The following is a 22,906-nucleotide window of genomic DNA, read 5'->3' as shown; positions in this document are numbered from 1 at the left end:
TTTTGGTGGGAATCATTTCGTTCTCAGCAAAAAGGAAAAGTAGAAAATTCCTTGAAGGCATCTACATTTTCTACTTTATGTTTCTTTTGTCTGAAAAATCATTCTCCTGCTCAATGACACTTTCAAGTCCACCCCCCCAGACCTGTTCAACTCATATTAATTTCATGGAAAGCTGGTGGTGTTCAGTCCTTCACAGGACCTGGCCTCACAAACCCCCCCAAAAAACCCCAAATGCACCACACTGCCAACTTGTCATGAAAGAAAACAGTGGTCACGCTGGCAATTACCTCCCATATATCTAATTTCACTGGGAAACTTTTGGTAGTAGTAAGGAAGACAGGTGAAGGTGGAGAAGCCACGAGAAGAAGTACGCCTGTTGGTACACTTCCTTCATTTAGCAGTGCTGAGACAGGGTCTCTGGACGCAGAAGAAATACTAAATACAATGCGTTTTCCATAGGCAGGTTGGAGTTGTTGAGGATTTCATGCGCAAGAGAAGATGGGAAGCACCAGGGATGGGCTCTGCTCTGCAGCTGCAATACACCACACCGACGGGCCCAGAGGCTGTGGCGAGAGGGGGAAAAATACAGGGAGGGCTTAGAAAAAAAAGACTCATAAAAATGTTGAAAAGAGGTGGAGGAACCAGCTGGCAAGCCAGGATGAAAAGAGCAAAATACACCCAGCTTGGCGGAGCAGCAGCTGGAGCAGGACGTGGTAGCGGCATGCGAGCACGTGGAGGAGCTCAGCATCGAGCAGGGAGAGGGACTGCTTTTGGTGGCAGACACGGGGGAGAGCCGGGCATGAGGGTAACGTGGCAGCGGGACAAGACAGAGCGATGTCAGGCTGACAATGGCAAAGAGCCTCTTGGCAGGAGCTGCCTGCGATACAGTCCCCCGTGGGAAGTGGGGAGTACGGGAGGCTGAAAAGACGCCTGGGCAAATCCTGGGCTGCCCTCAGGTGTTGTCTGGGAGGTGGGTGGGTGATGACAGAGGTTTTTTCCTGGTGCCAACAGCCAGGCATAGCTGGGAAAGGCAGCTCTTGCCAGGAGAAACCGCACGACCTGCCCTGCCGCAGAAATCCCCAGCAAAAACACAAGGCGTTTGCTGGGTTTATAATATTCTGCTTCTTCTTTAGGAAGGATGGATGTTTCCTCCTTCTTCTTCAAACAGTAAATAATTAAAAAGAGAGAGACAAAATATTCTCTAAAGATAACCTAGTCTTCTGTTTCCATGGCAACCTCTTTCCTAAGCCAGAAGCCTTTTGCTCGAGTCATAAAGCGGAAGGTGAAAGCCCTTTTGCAGAGAGGTGGAAGCGGTGGCATGACCCCGCTGGGAGGCAAAGGGGAGGCATTGTGCAGAGCAAAAGGACTGTCGTGAACCCCAAACCACAAGAGTAACAAAGTTTTTCCTTGCAAGTCACTTCCAGGGACAACCAAGAATAAGCTGAGAGAGCATCCATCCTGGAGGCTGTAAGTCACCTCGTGAGGTCACCGCCACCTTCTTTCCCACCATCTTTTGACCATTCTTTCCTCCCAAGTGCAGGCCATACTTCTATCGTGACCGAATATCGGGGTAGCTTCTAGCACTGCACCGATCTCTGACCTTTCTCCCATTGCTCAGCTGAAACGTTTCACAGCCCACGCAACTGCCAGGACAGCTCGGAGTCCCACCACCTTACAGGAACCACTCTGTGCATTGAGTTGCCTGGGCTTTGGATGGGTTTTAACTGTTCGGGATTTTTTGGCAAGCCCTACCTCTGGCTTCAAAGCAGCTCTGGGTTTGAGGCTAAGCCTTGTGCAGCCCAAGTTCATTGTTCAGCCATTTGGGGACGGACTGCCCTCCTTCCCCGAGGACATGAAACCATGTGTGTCATCTCTCCTCTCTGCCCATGGGAGATCAGGCAGGGGCAACTCACCCAAAGAACCACCAGTGCAAAAATAGCATTTAAAGACCCTTATTATTGCTTTAATAAATCTGGATCAGCATCCTTTCTGCAAGGACAAGGACCTGGGCCTTCATGTCTTTGACAGGTCTGACCTCCCTGCAGTCAGCATGCTTGCAACACAGCAAACACTCCTTCCAGCAAATAAATCAAGTCAACACAGTAATTATCCTTTTCCTGGCTGTTGGTCCCATTTGATGCTCTTGCTTTTCACAGCCCCAGTTCATAAGATGCAGCAGCTACTTAAAAATCAGACAGGTCATAATAAAACCAGAACATCTCTCTTTTTACTGCCCACTTCGCAATGCTTCATATGCCAGCTGGGAAGGCTCTGGGGGGGCTGCAGGGGCCCTCTTGAGCTGATGGAAAAAATGGGACAGGAATCCCCAAGGGAGCCCTGCTCCTTCTCTGAGCAGTGCCCCAGCCCCCAAAACTCCCCATCTCTGTCGGGCTGCTATCCTCTCCCCGCTGCCCTTCTCACTCTGTCTTTTCTAACACACCTTAGTGGAGCTTCCCTGGGGTGGTAGGTGACACCCGAAATTCTTTGTGCCCCCCTCCCAAGGTGGCTGGCTTTCCTACCCACCTGCAAACCCAGGAAGGGTACGAAATCTTGGAGTCGCTGCAGGAGGAGATCCAGGCTGGCGCTGGCCAGGAAGGAGACACGTGCAGTCATATTGCTGGAAAGGCAAGGATGCAGCCTGCAGGAGGCCTTGCTGCAACCCTGCCGGGAGAGGGTCACGTCTGCCGGATCAAATCCTGGATCCTGAGGCAGGTCATGGTTCAAGGAGTCGGTCTGCCCTCACCCTCCACACCGCAGCCCTCCCCACTCACCCTCCTTTGGCAAGGAGAGCTGCAGCTCTCCCTCTCCCCCGTCTCTCCAGCTGGTGAGCCAGTTATCCTGGACACAACACACATAAACATCCTTACATTTGCGTGCACACACACACATACACACACGTGCCAATATTCCCTGCTCTCCATGTCCGCGGTTGGCACTGAGCAGGACTCTGGTCCCAGCTATGTTGATGCAAATCAGGAAAATGCCGGAGGATGAAGGTGATGCTGGAGAGGAGGCAGAGCCGCCACCACGCTGAGAATGTTCTCGTAGGGTCTTCCCGGTGGGACTTGGAAGAGGGTTAGCCCTCGGCCAGGGGACTGACTACGTTGTGTGTTGTTGAAGCCCCCCTTTGCTTTTATTTGTCTTTTTTAAAATTCTAGTTTTTGTCTTCTTTAATATATATAGCTATAGATACAAAAATAACAGATAGGTTTCTCTAGAGATGATTTTTGCACCTTTGGGCTTCTAAAATAAAATATCACAATCACTGCAAATGAAAGGGGGAAAAGTTCATTTCCTCTCCCCTTTTTACCTCCTCCTCCCCTTCCACCCTGCCACTCCCACTCCAAATTTCCCCACATATCTTGTAATTTTTTTTCCCTTAGCAGTTTTCTTTCTTTGGAAAATGAAAGACAAGCCCAACAAAACAACAACAAAAATATGCCATGTAGCCTCCATCCCCTCCTCCCATGAGCATGCCCACTGTGTTCACACATTCCCTTCAAAGCAAGGCTTTTCACCTCAGAATGCTACCTGTGCTCCATGGCTGTTTGCTTTTCTCTGCTGCCGGGGCCAGATTTTCACCTGCTGTAAATCAGCATGAATCCACCTCAAGCCAGAGCTTTGCTGCTTTACACCAGCAGAAGCGCACAATCGCGTTTTGCCAATTTACGCTCGACCTGAAGATCTGGCCCACAGTTTTTAATGTTTGAAATGGAAGCATGGACAATAAGTTAGTTCCCAGAAACAGGCAAGGCAAACCCCAGACGCTCTTCCCTTGCTGCTCCCCCTGCTTCCCTCCCCTTCTCCCCCACCCTCCTCGTTTGGCATAGCACCTCCTTCAGCCCCCCTTTGCTTGCTCCTCCTTAGCACTTTCCGAAATTGGTAATCTCTCAGTAAAAAAAATAAATAAATCGATCTCTCTCTATATGTATATGTATATAACTAAACAGCTGCCACGTGGCAGTCACCTGGCTGGAGGGTCCCGTCCCTCCCAGCCCCATGGCCTTTTCTTGTCACTATAGTCTCTGCGGTGATGGTCCAGGTCTTGCCCTCAGGCAGGACCGTTCCCGTATTGCTTGCACTCTCCCACGCCTCTGAGGTACGGTACCAGAGTATTTATTCTATATATATATATATTTATGTATATATATATATTTATAAATTTTTGTTTGCCTGGTTCTTTTTCTTGCAAATCCTTTGGAATTGCTGCTGGGGAGAAGCTAGTGAAACGTGCTCCCCATGCCGGCGGCCAAACGCTCCCTCCCTGCGCCCCAGGGACCCTCATCTGTTCCTCTTGCTGACTCCGTCACCCAGCTCCAGCTCGGACGGGAGCGGGGAGCTGCGGTCCCCCGTCCCCCGTCTGCCGGGGCCGTCCGGCTCCTCTCCATCCCCGGGTGAGGGGGTGTCCTTGCAGAAGTCCGTCACCCAGGAAGGCATCGAGAGGAAGCCCCGGGGGTCAACGGTGTAGAAGGGCTTGGCACGGTGGGCGGTGGGACGGCGGGGCGAGGGGCTGGCGTGGAGGCTGCTGGTGCTGCTGCATTTCTTCACCAGCGTCAGCCCCGGCGGCGGGGGGGAGAAGAGGGAGGTCAGCGAGAGGCTGCTGAGGGTCTCCGAGGGCTCGCTGTTGTTGCCGCCCCCCCCGTAGGCTGCTACCGGCCCCCTCCTCGTCCGAGGGGTCCATGGAGTCGTGGTGGGTGCAGCCGGGGCTGGTGCTCCCGCCGCTGCTGTGGCTGCGCTGGTGCCGACAGATGCTTCGCAGGCTGAAGAGCCCCCGGCCCCGCAGGCTCCGGCGGCGGGAGGCGGGCGAGAGGGGGGCTGCCAGGGGTCTTTGGCTGCCGGCAGCCGGCACGGGGCACAGAGCCACCGGGAGGTCCAGGGTGCACTGGGGAGAGTCGCTGAGGTTGAGGCTGTCCTCCAGTGTGGTCTGCAGGCTGCCCGCCGAGCTGCTGCTCCGGCTGTCCAGCGAGGTATCACTCTCCGGGGCCTGGGGAGCAGGAGTGGGGAAACACAGTTCGCGGGAAGGAGATGGGCGCAGGGGGAAGAGATGGGCAGGGGGCAACACGCTTTGCCTTTTTTCTTTTTTTTTTTTTTTCTGAGTACTTTGGGGTGTGAAAATAAACCACAATTACAAAAAAAGGGGGAAAAACTCCAATTCCTTTCCCGCACTCCTCCTCTGGGGAGGGCAGCTCTAAACCACCTGAGCAATGCTACAAAGCACCAGCCATGCAGCTTGCCCAGGGGATTCCCTTCTGGGGGAGGAGGAAAGGTTTCAGTATTTTGAGCTCTCACTTCATTCTGCTCCAGAATGAAGAAAGGTTTCAGTATTTTGAGCTCTCACTTCATTCTGCTCCAGAATGAATCTTCCCCTCCCATATGAAATGCTCCACCAAAGGGAAGGGGTACTGGGCTTGTGAGCTCTGCAGTCCCCGCCGCTGGGCTGTCCCTGACCACGGGTGGTCCAGGAGCCAGCAGAGCTGAGGATCTGTGTGGGTCCTCACTCTTGGCTTTCCTGTAAACCTGTCACACAGGCTGCAGACACATCGAAACCATCAGCTGGCCAGAAATCAGGGGACTTCTGTACACTGGCCTCAGGCTCTGTACATATACCTCCTCTCATTAAAAAATCAGCAGTATTTGGGGAGAGAAAAGAGGCCTCATGGCTCTTCTGACGAGCACTAGTGACAATGATGGTATTTAGGGCAGAAAGGTGGGGTCCCCTTCCAGCAGGAAGGGGAAACAGCCTTCATTTCCTTGTATGAGGGCTCAGTTAGTTAAGCTGCATTTCAGTTGTTCCTAGGAAATTGGGCTGCACTATGAGATCATCACTGGGACACAGCACTGGAAATGATGCACATAGGACTGGAAGCAGTCTCCTGAACCACGGCTATTCCATACAGTCTGCATCACATAATCAGAACTTTACCAATTTCAGCTTTAAAACAGTTCAGTACTTTTGCCCCAGTGGTACGCCAGCTCCAGAGCTCTTTTTCTTCATGTCTAAACTTATACCAGAAGTTTCAACACCGCAACAACTCAGTGGTCTCAGCCCAAGGCTAAATTTATCCTTGGTGAATTTATACACATTTGTATTGCGCCAACAGTGTCTGTCACATAGAACTGGATGACATACGATTCTATTTTTATTTTTCAGTTTGTCTGGAATAGAGTGTCCCTGTACTTCTCAAACAGGAATTGTTCATGGAGTATCTTCCAAGAACAATAAGAGGGATCTCTATTGGACTTTCATCTCTGCCTCCTCTGCTCTTCAGAGACATTTGATCTTCCCTCAACACTTTTATTCTTCTCTTTCATTAGTAAGAAATAGCTGCCTTTTCAGAAAGAGACAGCACCTTTCTGGGATGTAAGAGCTAAGTGGGCAGGGGAAAACAGCAAACTCAGGGATGCGGTGCGTGGATGTGGCACGAAGGGCTACGGAGGAGGTAGGTGGGGAGAAGCCCGTTCCAACCAAGAAAGTGCGTGATCCGGAGTCACGGCACGAAGAGGAGCCGAGGAGGCTGCGCGGCTGCCACCTCCTTGGCTCACACTGCAGCTGCTGTGCAGGCAGGCGTCTGCAGCGCGCTCGGTGCAGGGGACCCCGGGGTGAGCTAAAAGGCAGTGCGATTTTGTCTTCGTGTGGGGCTAGCTGCAGCTGCCAAACTATTTTTTGATCCAAAGCAGAAGAAGATGTGATTTCAAGGACTGAGAGCTATACAACACCCCTTTGCTATACAACCCTCTCTCCTCCCCAACACTCCCGCACTCTGCAGTGCACCATGCTCCTGCAGCAGGTTAGGTCCGCGTCACCCAGCCCATGACCACAGCTGCCTCTCTCCTTCTTCTGCCCTCCTCCCCATTCAGCCCCCTTTGTTTGTATGTGATGTGATCAAGCTTTCCTAGCAGGGGGAAGCGGGGATCCTCACCTGATGAAGAAGCGAACAGTTCACACTCGGCGATCTCAGTGATGCCCATGAGCCTTGCAGAGAGATCTTAGGAAGGTTGCGTGGACATGAGACTTTCTCAGGCCCTGTCTGGGTGGCAGAGATGGCTGGGTGGAAAAATTCTGCTGGTACAGGTAACAGAGGGCAAGATGCACCTGGAGAGAAGGGGCTGGGAGGGACTGACAAAGCACCAAAAGAAATGGGGAGGAGAACAGAAACAAAAAAAAAGAAAGTTGAAGAGTCCTCCAATTTGGTTTGGTGCCTTTGCTGCTGTTACACAGAGGGTCCTGCAAGTCTAATGTACAGAGGATATTCAGTAACACACTCCTGGCCAAGAAGCCTCAGTCTAGTGTTCACACCATGGGTCCCACTTTCTACTCAAGGACCAAAACCTGCACCAGACCCGGAAGATCTAACACAGCTCAGAGCCATAAAGCAACAGCCCAGCTTGCCTCTCCTCTAGTTGCTCTTGCAGAAAAATGTTGAGCTGTGAGGCCTTAATTCAACTATGTATCACTGCCAGAGGACTTTCATCCCAGATCCTGCAAGGCAAGGGATGAAAGGAGATAAACAAACTGGTGGTTTGGGAAACCAGGGGACCACAGGAAGCCAGAGCATGGTCAAGAGTAGTACTGGAGCACTTCCACCAAGGGCAGACATGTATTACGTATTCCCTGAACCTGTAACTGTAGCCTGGTCTTGGGGGCAGCAACGTTTTACCGTGCCAAGTGAGTACAGTTCATCCAGCTGGCACGTCAGGGGAGTCTGTCCCCACTCTTCTCTGACTGTGCATGGGTGCACTACTGTGAACAGGAATCAGCTTTGTCATGATACTTCGCATAGGCAGGTCTGAGGGAGGATATAAAATGTAGCAGCAAAAGAAGAAACTGCTCCTCACCCCATTCCTGATGACTAGCAACCTGAAAGCTAATTCTTGGTTAGTGTAACCCCACATCACATTAACTCCATTCCTGGCAGGGAGGAGGCAGGGAAAAGGCAGATGAGCCGAACCAACCCACACTTTCAGCAGACCTGGAGAATGATGAAAGCCGTGCTCACCTTTGGTGCTTTCATGCTTTAGCCAAGACTGGACCGAGTTGAAAGGAGTTTTCTCTATTTCACACAGGTAACTGTCTGGGTTTGTAGAGCCATCCGCACTGGATATTGGGAGCAGGCATTCCCCCAGATCACCTACCCCATTGGAGTCAGGGCTGTCCTGGCCATCCTGCTGGAAAAAACATGAGGACAAAGCCTTGTGAAATGTAATGGCAGATGAAAGAGCAGACTTGGGAAAGGCTCAAGAAGGGCTGATTCTGAAGATACCTTCAAGCTAGCTAAGAGATGCTCAGGTTTCCAGCCCAAATCCCCTAAATTTAAGCTCATTCAGAGGAAGTTACTGACAGTAGTGAAGAGAACTTTCTAAAACATACATCCCTTTTTTTCTCCTCAAATCCTTCTCCCCGATATGTCTCTATGGAGAAGCTCTTGAAAAGTGACCTGAATTTATATTCCTCAGCAGGGACACTTGGATGAATACAGAACACTTCAAATGAGCAGGGGCAGAAATACAGCACATGGTGCAACATGCCCACGACCACGTGGGGCTAACCTTGATCTCCTTAGGACTCAGCTGAGAAGTGCTGTGATTGTCTGACTCATCTCCTAGAAGGACGGAAGAGGACTTGTCTGAGTTGAGGGATAATGCTTCCATTTCGGCTAGCTGGACCTGCAAAAAGGGAAAGGAGCTGTCACAGGTCACGCCTGGCACCCACCTTTCAAGCAGTCACACTGTTTATGGTGGATAAGTGAGAGCCTGTAGACCCAAGATCAATTTTAGGTTATATTCCTTGGATACATCAGGTACTGCCTAACCCAGACCTGGGCTGGGCAGGAGAATCCACTTTTTAAGGAAGGTTGAACATACGATCTGTAAGCAGCCCACCGCCAGTCCATGCTCCTCTAGTGCCAGAATTGGAGGAAGGAGTCCTGAATCTGTCCCAGCGATAGGGCTGGCACAAGGCCCTGCAAGTAAAGCCAGGCGGGGAGGGGGCTCCCTCGGGCCGGTGACAAGGCAGTCTGCTCTGCTGAGGGATGAGGAGTGGACCCCTCTCTCTGAAGGCACCACGGACAGCCCTGCTTAAATGTGAAGGTGCTTTCATTCCAGGGATAGTCATGCCTCTTGCAGTCCATGCCGGTATCATGCTTTTCATATTCTCTTACCTTTGTCACTAAAACTCTGTTTCTCTCCAGCTTCCCTGTGTCTTCCCTCTCCCCTCACCTCTAATCTACCCAAGACCTCAGCTAACACCATCTCCCATCCTGCTCTCCATCCCTAAACTCACCCCTCCCACCCACGCATACTTGCACTCTCTTGCTTTCTGAAACCACATCCAACCACTGCATCTTTCCCATCCTTGAGCCTCAGCTCCGCCCCAGTCCCATGCCTGACCTTGCTTCATCTTTTGACCTGTTTCATAGCACATGTGCCCCTCTCCCATCCTCTTTCCTCCAAGCTTTCAATTCCCCCTCTGCCTGACATCTCTTTCCCACAATGCCTGAAAAGCATCTCCTTTTTCTAGTAGCCTAAGCAGCTGCTCTGTCCCTCCTGTGCTTGGCTTTCCACCAGTGGTCTCTAGAGTCCCACCAGTTCCCACGACCTGACTCTTGACAGCTATATTCTGGGTTGTCTCAGTCAGGACAGTTTGCTTCCTGACCGGTTATTTTGTCCTCCCCTGCGTTTGTGTTTGTAGGAGGCAGGTACAGCTTTTCTACTATAAGAGCAGGTGGAACATTTGGAGAGATGACTCCTTCGAGCTGGGAGTTTAGTGGCTTGTGCCAATGCCAGAGACTGGAAGAGGTCTCCATCCGAGGAATAACGCACTTCGAATAAATGGGATGGAAAACCAGAGCTGGATTTAAATAAAGGGCACAAATGACATCCTTATTTGGGATATTATTCTGACACAGGAACATGGTGCCATTCAACCATGAAGAGAGCCCAAAACCAACAACTGCTGCTGAGAGCGGACGCACCAGAGAGCCCACAATGAAGTTAAGACAAGCATGCTACACAGCCATCAGTCAGCAACTACTTGTGTAGAGAAACACAGTCTTCATTCAGTCCCACTTAATGTGCGTACTCATCCATTACTCGCCTAAGTGCTTGTTACACCAGAACAGCCTTACAACTGTGCTTGTAGAGACACGAGCGTGAAATGTGATAACATCTGCCGCTACCTTCTCCATCCATAAAAAAAGGGTTTCAACAAAAGCCAGAATAGTCTGTTCTTCACTGAACCGCTTGCTCGCAAATTCTGGCCACCCTGGGATCTACACAAAAAACATAATCAACAAAGTCATGAATAGATAAACTGCATGTGTGGAAAGGGTTCACCGCTGCTCACTGGCAAACTCCTGCCACGGGCTAAACACTCTATCAGCCACCAATACACAGATGTCTAACTGTCAACCAGCCCAAGAGTGAAAGGATAGCGATGACAAGAGAAGAGGTTAGCAGTATGAAAAAAAGATGGTTTGTTCTTACAGCTTCCCTTACTGCAGAATATTTAAAAATCTTCTGACTAAAGATGAGGAACAAAAAAAATTTGAAAATTGCAGTGGGGGGAGAAGGGGCTGTTCACTAGGAGCACAGTCCATGAAAACTGCCAGGGACACCAACCTGAGACACTGAACCATGCACACATATCCCTTAGAAAATAACTAGTTGCAGATATAGCATATCTTTAAAAACAGAGCCATGATTACAAAAATCCTTAATTGTACAAATAATTGGTTTGAAGATAAGATGCAAGCAGCATAACTGGGAAAGATGCTGAGCACTTCTACTCAATGCAACAAAAAGCTTAATAACTCTGAGCATATGTTTAAGTGTTGAGTCCATCCACTGTGTTCAGCATCTTGACAGATTAAACTACAAGCAAAATGGAAGTGAACATTTTCGGCTGATATGTAATTTTTGTCACAAGGGCAGAGTTAAGGGTGATTGGGCAGTCAGCAAGCATACTGTTTTGTTCGAACACACATGCATTGAATAGGACTAGACAAAACCTGTTTTGCCTATATAACTTGCTGTCGGTTGCTTCTGAGATAGTACAATTCTGTGTGTACAATACACATTCGGATATGTTGATGTACCAGAGTACACTCTCATTTAATGACTGTGTGCATTGCTGGTATTAGTGCAGGGACAAGCCTAGCTGTGACTCCATGTAGTGATTTCCTCTTGGAATTTCCTCAGAGTTTTTTATACTATGAAATATAAATAGAAGGTCATGATCAACCGTGACTTAAAATCCTGAGCTGCAGTTTTGATTCATGTGATCAGAAATAAAATACCTACATTTTACCGCTAAAGTTATTCCTGCATTTGGACCATTTCTTTTCAATTCCACATTTTAGAAGTATTGAAATATCAATTTTGAAAAATAATTTATGGCTCTATAACAGCCATTAGAAAATATGGTCTAAGAATAATTCTTTGGTTGTGATTATTCTGTCAAACTCTTTGCTGTGGCTGTGGGTTGTGCTTGAAGATTTTGCTGCCTAGTTTCCTTGCTGGGAAGGTAAGAAAATCTGTTGTTGTTGTCTTCGTTCCTAGGCAGGATACTGAAGACTATCTGGAAGGTTTTCAAATGCAGCAAACTAGCTGCAAATGACTTAATTTTGGGGTAATCATTCTGGAATGCCTTAGACGACCTGATTTCCTGAGAAGGCTGAGCACAAATTCCTGAATATAAGGACTTATGCAAAGCAGTGGAAAATGCAGTTAATTGAAAACTAGTTATTTAGCTGTATTAATGCGGCATCTGTTTGTGAAGTGTTGCAATACTGATAAACTACAGCAATATTCGCATTTTGATATTTCAAAGGGAAGGTATGGGGACAAGCAGATAGCTGAAAGGCTGAAAAAAAATTAGAGCATCAGAACCATGGATAGAGTAATCTGCCAATAAGACCTCTCTTCCCAAGTTTCCTGGTTTCTTCATAAGCAATAGCGACATATCAAGTTAGTTATGGGGAAGGAGATGGTGAAGATTGCCACTGATGTACTGATTTACTGTCAGATGAGCCATGCTACTGTTACAAGTCTGACCACGATCATAGCACCTAACTACAATAAAATGATTTCAGAAATAAAATTAATTCTGCTATTCACCCAACTTCTCCCAGACTCCTGAAGTTTTGCAACCTGAAAAGACTAATGGCCTAGGAAGTAGTTTTCCAAAGCATCTACTAACTATAGAAGCACAAGTCTAAGCCATTTGGTGTCCTGCTTTTAGCAATAACCCGTTTGTCAGCTAACAGGTTCTACATGAGAAAAGAGACTCTCAAACTTTCTCAGTGGGCCCATTTTAACTTACTTTTTTGCTCAAACTAATTAACTGGTTTTCACCACAAACCAATCCTTGCTTACAGACAGTGACTCTAGTCAACAAGGCATTTAAGCATGTGCTTAATTCATCAACCTCAACAGGGAATAAGCAAGGACATGCTTAAAATGAAGACAAAACGCATGCTTAAATCTCCCACTGAATTGCCCCGAGTGCTGTCATTGGGGTGTGATCCTTTAAGTCCTCTGTACAACATGAACTTAAACTTCAGCTTTTCTTGCAGAACTGAACACAACAAGAGCTGCCAGGACGCCTTCATAATTATTTCTCTACAGCTCATTCAGTCCTTCCTGACCTGCGTCCTGGCACATCTCACCTTTCCACCACCTCAAACATCCCCCCACGGCTAAGGAGGGCAGGCCTGTACTAGAGGCAGTATAAGCAATTCATGACAGATGACAAACAGGTCAACAAGCTCTCTGTCTACACAATCTACAGCCAGAAGCACACATCGGACGACCTGCAGGCACGTGGGCGTGGGTGTGCAGGTCTTGGGGGGAGAGTCCCCTCACGCATCCTCGTACGCAGGTTACCTCTTGCTTGTCATGGTTACACTTCTCGCACATGGCCGGCGAGGAGTAATGATGGAAGACGGAGCCCGATAGGTTATCGATGATCATTAACTCCCCGTCGAAGGAGTCCTTAATAATTAAAGAGACACTGTCCAGCCATAAGTTCTCCTAGGGGACAAGAAAGGGGGGAGGATGGGAGAGATCATTTTAAGAATGCCGAGTTTTTTGCTTCAAAGTTTCATGTGAATTTGGGGCTGGGTTCTCCACCCTGACTCATCTGGAGCAGCACCTTGTTCTGCAGGTACCTGCACAGGGTCACTGGGGGAGCACTTGCTCCTTAGGATGTGTAAAGGTGCCAGAGTTCAATGTAACAAAAAAAAAAAAAAAAAAGAAAGGAGGGACTGTCTTCACTCACTGTCAGCGCACCACGGCACTGCTTATGCCTCCCTTCCAGCTCTGCTGGAGTGCCTCACTCTTGATCTGCCATTTCTCCCACTCCCTTCTCCTGAGCTCCCCTCTCAAATGTGCTCCTAACACACCTTCAGCTGATCTGCTCCATCCCTCCTCTGCTGGCCCTCAGGTTCCTACACCATGATGATGATGAACAGGACCCACTGCTGTCACAGCCTTCTCCCCACACAATGCTACCAACTCAAAAGTCTGCCGCTGAAAACAAACCTCTCACCCTGAGGCACAAAAGTGTATCTGCTACTGCTAAGCCCTCAGTCACCTAGGCTGCCCAGCTTCTCCCCACAGCTACTTGCTTCAGTCTGGTTGGTAAGCTCAAAGGTGTACTCACCTGTGCTGGAGAATAACATCTCATGCACAGACGGCCTTCAGGATTTGTTCTCCCAGCGCCTCCTCCTGTTCCTGCTCCTTTTCCCTGTCCTGAATTTGGGGAGCCTGACTTGCAGGAGCACAGCCCATGTGCAATTTCCAGCTCAATCTCAGCATCCATCTCTGCATCCTCCTGGGCCTCCTTGTTGCTGTCATCGAGATGTTTCATGAGCACAGCTACCACCACGTTGATGAGGACAAACTGGGCTGTGAGCACAAAGCTGACAAAGTACAGTGGGGAGATGAACTGCAGGTTGCTGAGGCAGCTCCGGTCATCGTGGCTGCAGTCACGCAAGGTGTCCTTGAGGGGAAGTTGGGTTTGAGAGGGAACGATGGAAGGAAGGAAGGACTAAAGTAAGAACACAAGCTTGGCTGCTCTTTCGGTCAAAAAAACGCTGATGCCAACGCAAAGAACAAGGCAAACATTTCTATCACCCCACACCCTCTGGGATCATGAGGTCCTCAAAGAATCTGGGACACTATCTGATCATGTGCTCTCTGCTTCAGAGCAAATACATCCAAAGGTGTACAGAGCAAACTACTTCCAGGCCATCACATGTTGCTGCCACTGTAGCTCCACACGTGAGCAAGAACAAAAATGAGCAGTCTGGTACTGCCTTCTCCTAGCCAGACTCAAAAACATTATATGTGTTCAAAGAACTTTCCTTTCTCCATGTCCTTTGAAGGAAGGATTTATTTTGGATTGCCCTGGTAGCTCTGCAGGTGGGTGCCATGTCCTACATGTCCTACAATATACGTGCCTACATTAAGCTTTGATAACAGGCCTTCCGACAGTGGATATTCCCTCTTAGTCTGGACAGTCGTCTTGTTCCTCCCAAGGACAACTTGAACTTTCCTCAGACACACGTCTGTAGGACTAGATGAGCCCAAGTTATGAGTTACCATGATGAGGAGGGAAATTGTGGCCCAAGCAGGGTCCTTATCTAGCAACCCAGCTCCTGCACTCCTCCTCTTTTTTAGCCCAAGCACTGCTGAACAGAGCACACATCAGAACTTCTCCTTCCCCACAATAAGGGCATCCATGCCCCTGAGCCCCAGTTACCTTCATGATCCCGTTCCAGTTGTCACCCGTGGACACCTGGAAGAGCGTGAGGAAGGCCATCCCGAAGTTCTCAAAGGTGGCATGGCGGCTCATGCCCTCACAGGGGTTCTCATCATTGCATACTGAAAGGAAGGGGATTGCGGCTATCAGCGGAGGACACGCTGCCAACCCCCAGAGCAACAGCAGGAACCGGGGAAGGGGACTTCAGGCTTCTCAGCCTGGAGACCTCAGGTCATGGCATCAGCCCCTGCCCAACAGTTGGCTGCTGCCCAGCAATACAGAAAAATCCCTGATGGCCCAGCCCCAGGATATCAGGCAGTGTAACTCAGTTGCTCAGGGGTATCCTCCCCATGTGTCATCGTGCTGCCTTTCTTCTTGATCAATATTCCACGGCAAGAGATGTAAATAAACTTTCCCTGAGTTTTTCTTGTAATCTTGAAGGCAGTATCAAGGCAGGCAGTGCCAAAAAAGCAAAAGTTTAAGAATGAAAGAGAAACCAGACACTGCTTTTATTTTGTTAGGCTGTTAGGACAATAACAATTTAGAGGGAGATTCCTCTTACATCAATTACGCATAAGGGAGAATAAAGGCCATCAAGTAATTCAGTCCCTTTATTGAATGAGTACTGATTTTGAGAAACCTCAGCTTCCCAGCAGGTTTGTGGCTCACACTGGAGCATGGTCTGCTTAAGACTTACCCAGTTTTCCAAAGAGCTCCACTCCTAGAGCAGCGTAGATGAAGAAGAGGAGCATGAAAAGGAGTCCGAGATTTCCAACCTGAAAGCGAACAGCATGGTCAGCCTACCCCAAAGCCTATTTCATCTGTACAGGCAAGTTTCTGTCTTTCAAAGCCTGAAGAAAACAGCAGCAAATTCCCAGCGTACAAATGCAACCAAACAATTGCTCAAGGCTTGGGAAATCACCAGTGATGGCACCCGTTGCAACTGGACTTGAAGGACACTCTATTCCCATTTGCCTCCCTTCCAGCACAAGCTCTGGCCAGGGCTGACTGAAGCGTGCAGTTTCTGGGCCAGATGAAGACGAGAACATTGGAGCAGGGGCACAGAAGGTGAAGCCAGTTTGTCTGGGTGAAGGACAAGCTACGGATTACAGCATACAAGCACGTCCCGCAGGGCTGCACGCCCCACCAAACTGCCTAAGTGCCTTGAAGTTATGCTCACGCGAAGAGCGCAACGGCAGTGCTCCGAAGAGACAGGGACACAGGTACAGCAGCTCCTGCCATGAACCAGGCAGAGCGTGGTGGGGCAAAGCACCAGCTACACGTGGAGTTACAGCAGGGCTTGTGGAAGGAGTAGGCAGGCGGGAGGGAAGAAGGGTAAAGAGGCACTTTTGAAATGTGTGGAGAGGAGGAGGAGAAGAAGAAAGAAGAGAAGACTATGAAGGAGTCAAGAGAGGAAGCAGAGCTTCCTTTCCATCTCATGAATAATAGGTCAAAGCCTGATTTCTGGGCCTCCAGCAGCTGCTGTTTGGAAACCCCCCATCGCGAGGATTGCTGCTTCGTGGTGCGCAAAGGCAGCAGTGCCACCAGCAATATGGGCGCTGCCCCCAAGTCCTCGCTCTCCCAAATTACTGCTTGCCTCTGAATCTCCTGCCTCCCTGCATGTGGGGCAGCTGGGTTATACGTGAGGAGCAGGAGGGGGTTTTGGAAGACGTAGGCTGAACTGTAACAGAAAATGCCAGTAACAGTTAGCACACTGTTGGTGGAGCAAGAGAAGGCAGGGAAAAATTAAGGACCTAACTGGTATACGGGTGTTTTTGAAAAACTGAAGTGTCTGGTCTGAATGCATGTGGTCTGGGCCTTTGTTAGGATCATCCACTTCAGGAGTCTAATTTAGTCATTGCAACTGCTGTGCCATCCAAATTCAGGAGAGAAATAAATGATTCAGCCCACCCACTCCCCTGGGCTGCCAGATCCTGGCTCCCTACATACTCAGTGGAAGGAATTATTTCTGATGACTAAATTGGACACCATAGTAAATGCTGTGAACACATACCTCTGGGTCTGTGTCTACAGGGTATTAAGAAAAAGCAGTTAATAAAACTTAGCTAAGGGCTACATTTCCAAAGGGGTCTTTAAAATTAAAGCTCTATTCACTATCAAGAATTGTTGCAGTATAACAAAGACAGGAAGGGAATTGAAACAGCACAAGTGGAGATGCCTTATATGCCATTAGCAAGCCAAAATCCCTGATGTGAGTCTGTGCTCTAGGAACATAAAGAGAAAGGTCGAGAGGAGGAAAAAGGGCAAGGAAAAGGACAGCTTATTTTAAACTGCTTCTTTTGGCAAAGCCAATAAATCTTGGAGAATAATATTACAGATAATTCAATTGTCCCCTGAAGACCCAGTGTATAAAATATGGAGACTAAATTCAATCTTTTAACAGTGAAACTGGGAGATTTTAGCCCTGCTTTAAGTGCAGATTTTTACACAACTTTAAATATGGAGTGATTTTTGATCCCTCTGTTACATAACTTTATTAAACGAAGCCAACCTGTTACAGATGGAAGCAAAAGCCAGTCAATAGGAAGTGGATTGATCGTAGGCTTTGATGCTGGAAGGATGAAGGCCTGCTTGTTATTACCTTCCAGGGAATACCTGGAGGCCAGACCTTTAGACATCTGCTTGTGAGGGTTTTGTGGCAGATGTTAATGACCTCCAAAAGACATGACCTACCATCTTGGTTAGCAAAGAAGCTGTCGGTGAATGGGAAACAGAAAAGCCAGAATTTATAAAGTATGGAAGAATATACTTGTGGTTTGTGGCTAGGACCAGAGCAGGGCTCAGACGCTTGAATTTAGGTCCAAGCTGTGCTTTTTGCCATCCTGAGCAAAACACTTCACTGCCTGATGACTCAGTTTCTCCATCTACGTGACAGGGAGAGATATTTTGTGGGTAGAAGTTGACTCTCACTATTTAAGCGCAAATATACTGCAGAGTCCTCTTACCAAGGGCTTCTGGATACTACTTCAGCCAGCTCTTAATATCTATGTGCATTTATGTGGGTTGCAGAATAAACATGCCACAGACATGCAGGTGCTGGATCTGGAGACCCGCTCCGTTCCAGACCCTTGCCTAAGAAAAATCAGCTGTTGTGGCTCATGGAACAGAAAAAAGCAAGGTGCAAAGCAGCTGCAGTGAGCCAGCCTGGGGCAGCAGAGCCAGAACTAATAAACATTACTGGCTCAAAGCTGCCTGCTATAAGAACACACTTAATCTCCTGTTCCTTCCATTGTCCAGTGTATCTCAGCCCCCAACTATCCTGGATGATGATACTACTATATGTCCTACATATGAATTATATAATTATCATTATTAGACAAAGCCACAAATTATTATTGTTTAATAAAAAGCATGGGAGATCAGACAGAGGTCAGGATCCATAAAAGATCACAGTGTTTCCCCCTCGCTTTTGTGCCACAAGATTCCTCTAATTCAGATTGACATTTATTGCCACCAACGTCAGAAGTAAACTCCTTGGGTAAGTAGTCATGCTGTTTTCAGATTGATTGTCAGCTCTGCATCACTCACCAAGACTGGCACATTAGCTGATAAATCAACTGACAAATGCCCGTGCATTTTGATATCATGCAATATAGCTGCCTGCTCGGAGCCTGCCAGGGGAATGGTCTGATGTATGATCAGTAGAGCCACTTGGTGCCATTACTCCTTGCTTAACAATTCTCTCTCAAGGATCCAAAAGGAAGAGGACCAGTCTCCCTGGCTGCTCATCCATCACGGAGGATCCTCACAGTGGGCTTGAAGCCTGTGTAAAGTACCATGTCAGCATCTCATTTGGGAACAGCTGCCACTCACAGCTCACGAAATCCTTCTGTCTAGCTGTCTTACAGTAGACACTTAACTGCCGGCTGCGTGAGCCACAACAGAGCGCGTCACTGCTTCTCATACACGAGAGGCTCAGCAACACAAAGGGATCCAGGAGGAGAAAGGAAGAAAAGGAAGTAGGAAGGGGGAAGCACTGGCTAAGAAAAGGAGTGACAGGAGTGCAAATGAGAGGGGGGAAAGGGGGGCACATGCGGGGAAGGGTGAGAGGAGTAGAGACGCAAAGACCTCCTTTCCTCCTAAACTGGCTGCCAGTCACTCTTCCCTTCTTATGGAGAGGGGAGAGAGGAGCTGGGAACTAGCTGCAAGCAGTTAGTCACTAGCTAGACGTGATGGGAAGAAATCTGCCCTTATCCAGGGATCAAGGCTTATTTCATTCAACCGCTAGAGAACAGAGATGTGAGGTAAGCTGTACCCCTGTGATTGACATGAGAACCTGGACAACACCTATCTGAGGAGAGCTGTACCCCTATGACTGACATGAAAACTTGGATGTCCATCACCTTCAGGCAGTTGCCTGCACAACACAGTAGACACCAGCTCTGAGACTCCACAAGAATCAACCTTTTGGAAAAAGGGTGCGGAAAAGGAGAATCTTTGGGGAAGCTGGTCAGTTTTACCTGTGGCAGGGCTTGAACAACTGTATCCAGCAGTGCTCGCATTCCTGTGGCCATCTTCAGTAGCTTCAGGACTGCCACAACAAGCACAAGAGAAGTGTCACTCAGACTGAGCTCAGAAGGTCCATCCTTTGTGTGACTTACTAATGGCAGTAGCACAAGACAGATGTCCTGTCTCCCCTTGCCCTAGAAAAACTGGATTGTCCCCCTTGGCCCCCTTCTCCCTTTTCCCACTTTTTTGACTGTACAGTCCTAGTGGTTCCTTCTCCAGTCCATCCTCTTCTTACTAAATACTCTGCCACCCATGCCTATTGGGCTGCTTCTGCTTCACCCAAACAGTCTGGCCAAGAGCCCTCTTTCTCCCAGAAATGTGTGTCACACTTCTCCCTCTGCTCTGGTTTTTCATTCCATCACTTCCCCTTCCTCCAGCCACCATCTGTTAAGGCAGCTTAGCACACCTTGGCCACCATCAGGAAGATGCAGTCCCCTCCCTGTGCAAACTTCAACCTGCTTGGTGGCCCCTTCTCCAAACACCACTACCATACTTGCCCCATAAAACAACAGGGAAAGTTCAGCTCTGACATGATCTGCTCACCCTCCTGGTCCTTCACCTCCTGTTAAAACCACTGCACCTAAATGCCTGGCTAAAGGGAGCCAGAAAGCCTTAGCCTCTAGGCTGTCCTTCATCACACCCCCTGCCTCCCTCCCAGGGCTAGGGACAGGGCGAGCCCATGACTCTACAACCACTGCTCAATGAGTCATGGCACCAGGTCCCACTCCACGGCCACCTACACCCGTGCCTCTGGCCAGTGTCTCTCTCACCCCGGGCGATACGCAGCACCCTCATGATCCGGATGATAGTGGGGTTAATTGGGAGAGCAGCATTGATTTCAATCTCTTCCAACGTGATGCCCATAACAGACAGCAGCACAATGGCCAGATCGAGCTGGTTCCACCTTAAGAAGAAAAAAATGAAGAGAATAAAGGAAGGTGGAGTTTTTCCATTTCCCTGAAAAAGAAAGTCAATTGTCTCCACTTCAACCTAAATATTTCTTTATGTATGAGTTCAAGGCCCCACTCTGAGACAGCCTATATGGGCTTTTGCAGACAAACAGAGATTCACTTTGCACACACCCTGAGCAGCCAGAGGCAAGCCAGCCTGATCTGAAAGCATGGAGCTGTGTTACTATGGTGCTATGCTTTGACTAATGGGCTCAGCTTTTTATGGCCTTACTACCTCGAATCAGCTTCGTTATATACGTTCTGCTTCAGCATGCTCCCCGTTTGCCTCAGGGGCAGGAAAAAAATGGCTCTCTCTAACCCCACCTCCTTTGCTTTCTAGCCTAACCAGCAGATGCCAAACAAGAGGCAATTTCTGGACAACTCTTACTATTGCTTACGCATTGCGGCTCATGCTGGCTCAAGCTAGGTCCATGCTGTGCAGAATTGGGAGGCTGTCAGGGCAGTCTGTTACCACCTCACACTCCAGATAGGGATTCATCCTCAAGACCTCCACCCCAACGCCAGTTGCCCCACAGTCACAACTGACATAACCCTCCGCTCACCTGTCTTTGAAGAATCGCCGCAGACCAAATGCCACCAGCTTGAGGACTGCCTCCAACACAAAGACGGTGGTGAACAGGTAGTTGCAGTACTTGAGGGCGGTCTCCAGGGACTGCCAGCAGAAAAAGAGGGTAAAGAATTGAGGCAAAAGCAACATCAAGCACATAACCTGGGTGGGGAGGCTCTCCTGAGTGCCAGGAATTCATTGGGAAGTGGGGAAGCTGCCCCATGCCTCCTACCCACTTGAATGTGGAGGCTGCCTACTAAGGGCAACCACCAGCTCACCCTTCTGCCCCTTGTTGTTCTCAGGATCAGTTATTACTCTTTTCTCCTGTATTGCTCGGTATAACAGGGAGGACGCGGCTATTGCAAGGAGAGTCCACAAAGTACCATCAGCCCTCTCTTCTGCCAGTAGCCCATGCCACCTGGATGCCACCGTGCTAATGGCACTGGCATAGCTATCAACCAGAAGTGAGGCACAAAGATTAGTCCAGTCATGGATATGTATCACCTCTGATGGGAGGAAACACCTCTGTGCTTTGGTCTGGGGCAGGCATATGTGACATCTCTTAGCTGTTGGGCTTCTGGTTCTTTTATGAGCTGCCCCTTCTCCACCACCGTGGACCAGTGTGAGCAGTGGGCAGCATTTGGTGGCAGTTTGTACTGGAAGGGTTCAAAGTGCTTTGGCAAGATTCTTTAGCAGGCTGGCATGGCTGGACCTGCGTTCCAGGGGAAGGAGTTGAGGAGTAAGGAAGAGGACTGACTTGTTCAGGAACAAAGGCCTGACGTGAGGATGACAACAGATAAAGGTTGAGAGCTCCTGCAGAGTAGAACTGGGCACCATCAAAGGCAAGATAAAAGCTGGGCAGTTGGGCAAGAGTCAGAGGAGCCTGGCAGTGGATTTGAATGAGGACAGACAGATTCAGCTCCTGATCAAAGCCTGAGCTACTTTGGACAGCATCTGCTCAGACACTAGAGCTGTCACCTAAACCAAGACTATCCCGAAAAGAAAACTGAAATGCCACTAGGCAGATGTCATGATGAATGCTTTGTCTACATATGGAGGCAGAAAGCTCCTTTGATACGTGCAGCATACATTTTTTTCCCATCAAAGGCATCTAGAACTTTACCAGGAACACTGAGAGGTGCATGGTCTTCCCCAGCCAAAGTATAAAACCTATTTGGCCTTCAAGGCCCTTTACTGGGAATCACCCCCTGCAGCTGAGAGAGGCTCTGCTCAGTGCTTTGGCCCTGCAGCTTCTCTTACGGAAAAAAGGTGGCTCAGTAAAGACATCCCATCCCATGAGACACAACCAGCCACTCTAGTCCTCTCAGCTCAGGCCATATGGCAGGGGAATTGGACTGACATTTGGAAACCTGATGCAAAGCCTGAAGCTCTCAGGGCACTGCTGCTTCCACGACTCCTCCTGTTAGGATACAGGGGAACACACAAAGCAGACCAGGCAGCTAAATTTGGGCAACCCACATATCCACTTAATAATATAAAGCACAGAGACTTAATTGCACCATGCTTTCTAGGGGCCTGACTCTTGCTTAGATGCCTTCTCTCTATTGATTTTAATGGATAACAGGTGTCTGAGTAGGGGCTACCTTTCTGGATACATACAAAACTCTTCACATGACTTTGCCTACTACATTAATTCTTGCAACACTTTAACAGTATTTTTTAAGAGACACTCAAGCGTCCCACCTATGCTGGTGGGCAGTGGTCATCAGAGAGCTGTAGCAAAATAACATAATGACTAGAGGCAGGGCTTATCTCCATGATCTCACTCACCACAGGTTGGTTGTAGTGCTCCAAGGACATAGTGACCACGTTGAGGCAGATGATGAAAGTGATGAAGATGTCCAGATAGTGGCTGGTGCAGACCGAATGAATAAGGAGGCGTATGGGGCAGTAGGTAGCATAGTACGGCAAACGCTGCGCCTCTTCAGTGGAAAGAGGGAGATGGGCAGAATTAGGAAGAAATTGGAAGAAAGAGAGAAATGGGTAAGAAACACTGAGGAGGGAGCAGGCATAAGAGTGGTGATAGGTGTTGAAAGAAAAGGGAATGAAGGTGGGAGACAGAAAGAACAGAAAAGG

The 22,906-nt window shown here is 48.8% G+C and overlaps 1 protein-coding gene across 3 annotated transcripts in view; it reads right to left on the bottom strand.

The window, feature by feature from the left end:
- Positions 1–1,941: 1,941 nt before the first annotated feature.
- Positions 1,942–22,906, bottom strand: part of CACNA1I (calcium voltage-gated channel subunit alpha1 I) — a 91,416-nt gene continuing 70,451 nt past the window's right edge. The window contains exons 24-35 of one of the 3 annotated variants that reach the window (XM_052790359.1): positions 22,601–22,752; positions 20,805–20,914; positions 20,062–20,195; positions 19,243–19,313; positions 15,459–15,537; positions 14,762–14,883; positions 13,661–13,999; positions 12,883–13,029; positions 8,548–8,664; positions 7,998–8,166; positions 6,921–7,117; positions 1,942–4,984 (exon numbers count right to left, since the gene is read on the bottom strand). In XM_052790359.1, the coding sequence (XP_052646319.1) occupies positions 4,457–4,984; positions 6,921–7,117; positions 7,998–8,166; positions 8,548–8,664; positions 12,883–13,029; positions 13,661–13,999; positions 14,762–14,883; positions 15,459–15,537; positions 19,243–19,313; positions 20,062–20,195; positions 20,805–20,914; positions 22,601–22,752 (2,165 nt within the window). In that variant the 3' untranslated portion in view covers positions 1,942–4,456. The remainder of the gene's footprint in view (positions 4,985–6,920; positions 7,118–7,997; positions 8,167–8,547; positions 8,665–12,882; positions 13,030–13,660; positions 14,000–14,761; positions 14,884–15,458; positions 15,538–19,242; positions 19,314–20,061; positions 20,196–20,804; positions 20,915–22,600; positions 22,753–22,906) is intronic. The other 2 variants (XM_052790360.1, XM_052790361.1) reach the window with 2 other exon arrangements.

This window comes from Harpia harpyja, chromosome 6, assembly GCF_026419915.1.
Source record: "Harpia harpyja isolate bHarHar1 chromosome 6, bHarHar1 primary haplotype, whole genome shotgun sequence".
Classification (NCBI taxonomy): Eukaryota; Metazoa; Chordata; class Aves; order Accipitriformes; family Accipitridae; genus Harpia; species Harpia harpyja.
The sequence above is the reverse complement of the archived record's forward strand: the minus strand, read 5'-3'. Positions and strand labels throughout refer to the sequence as shown.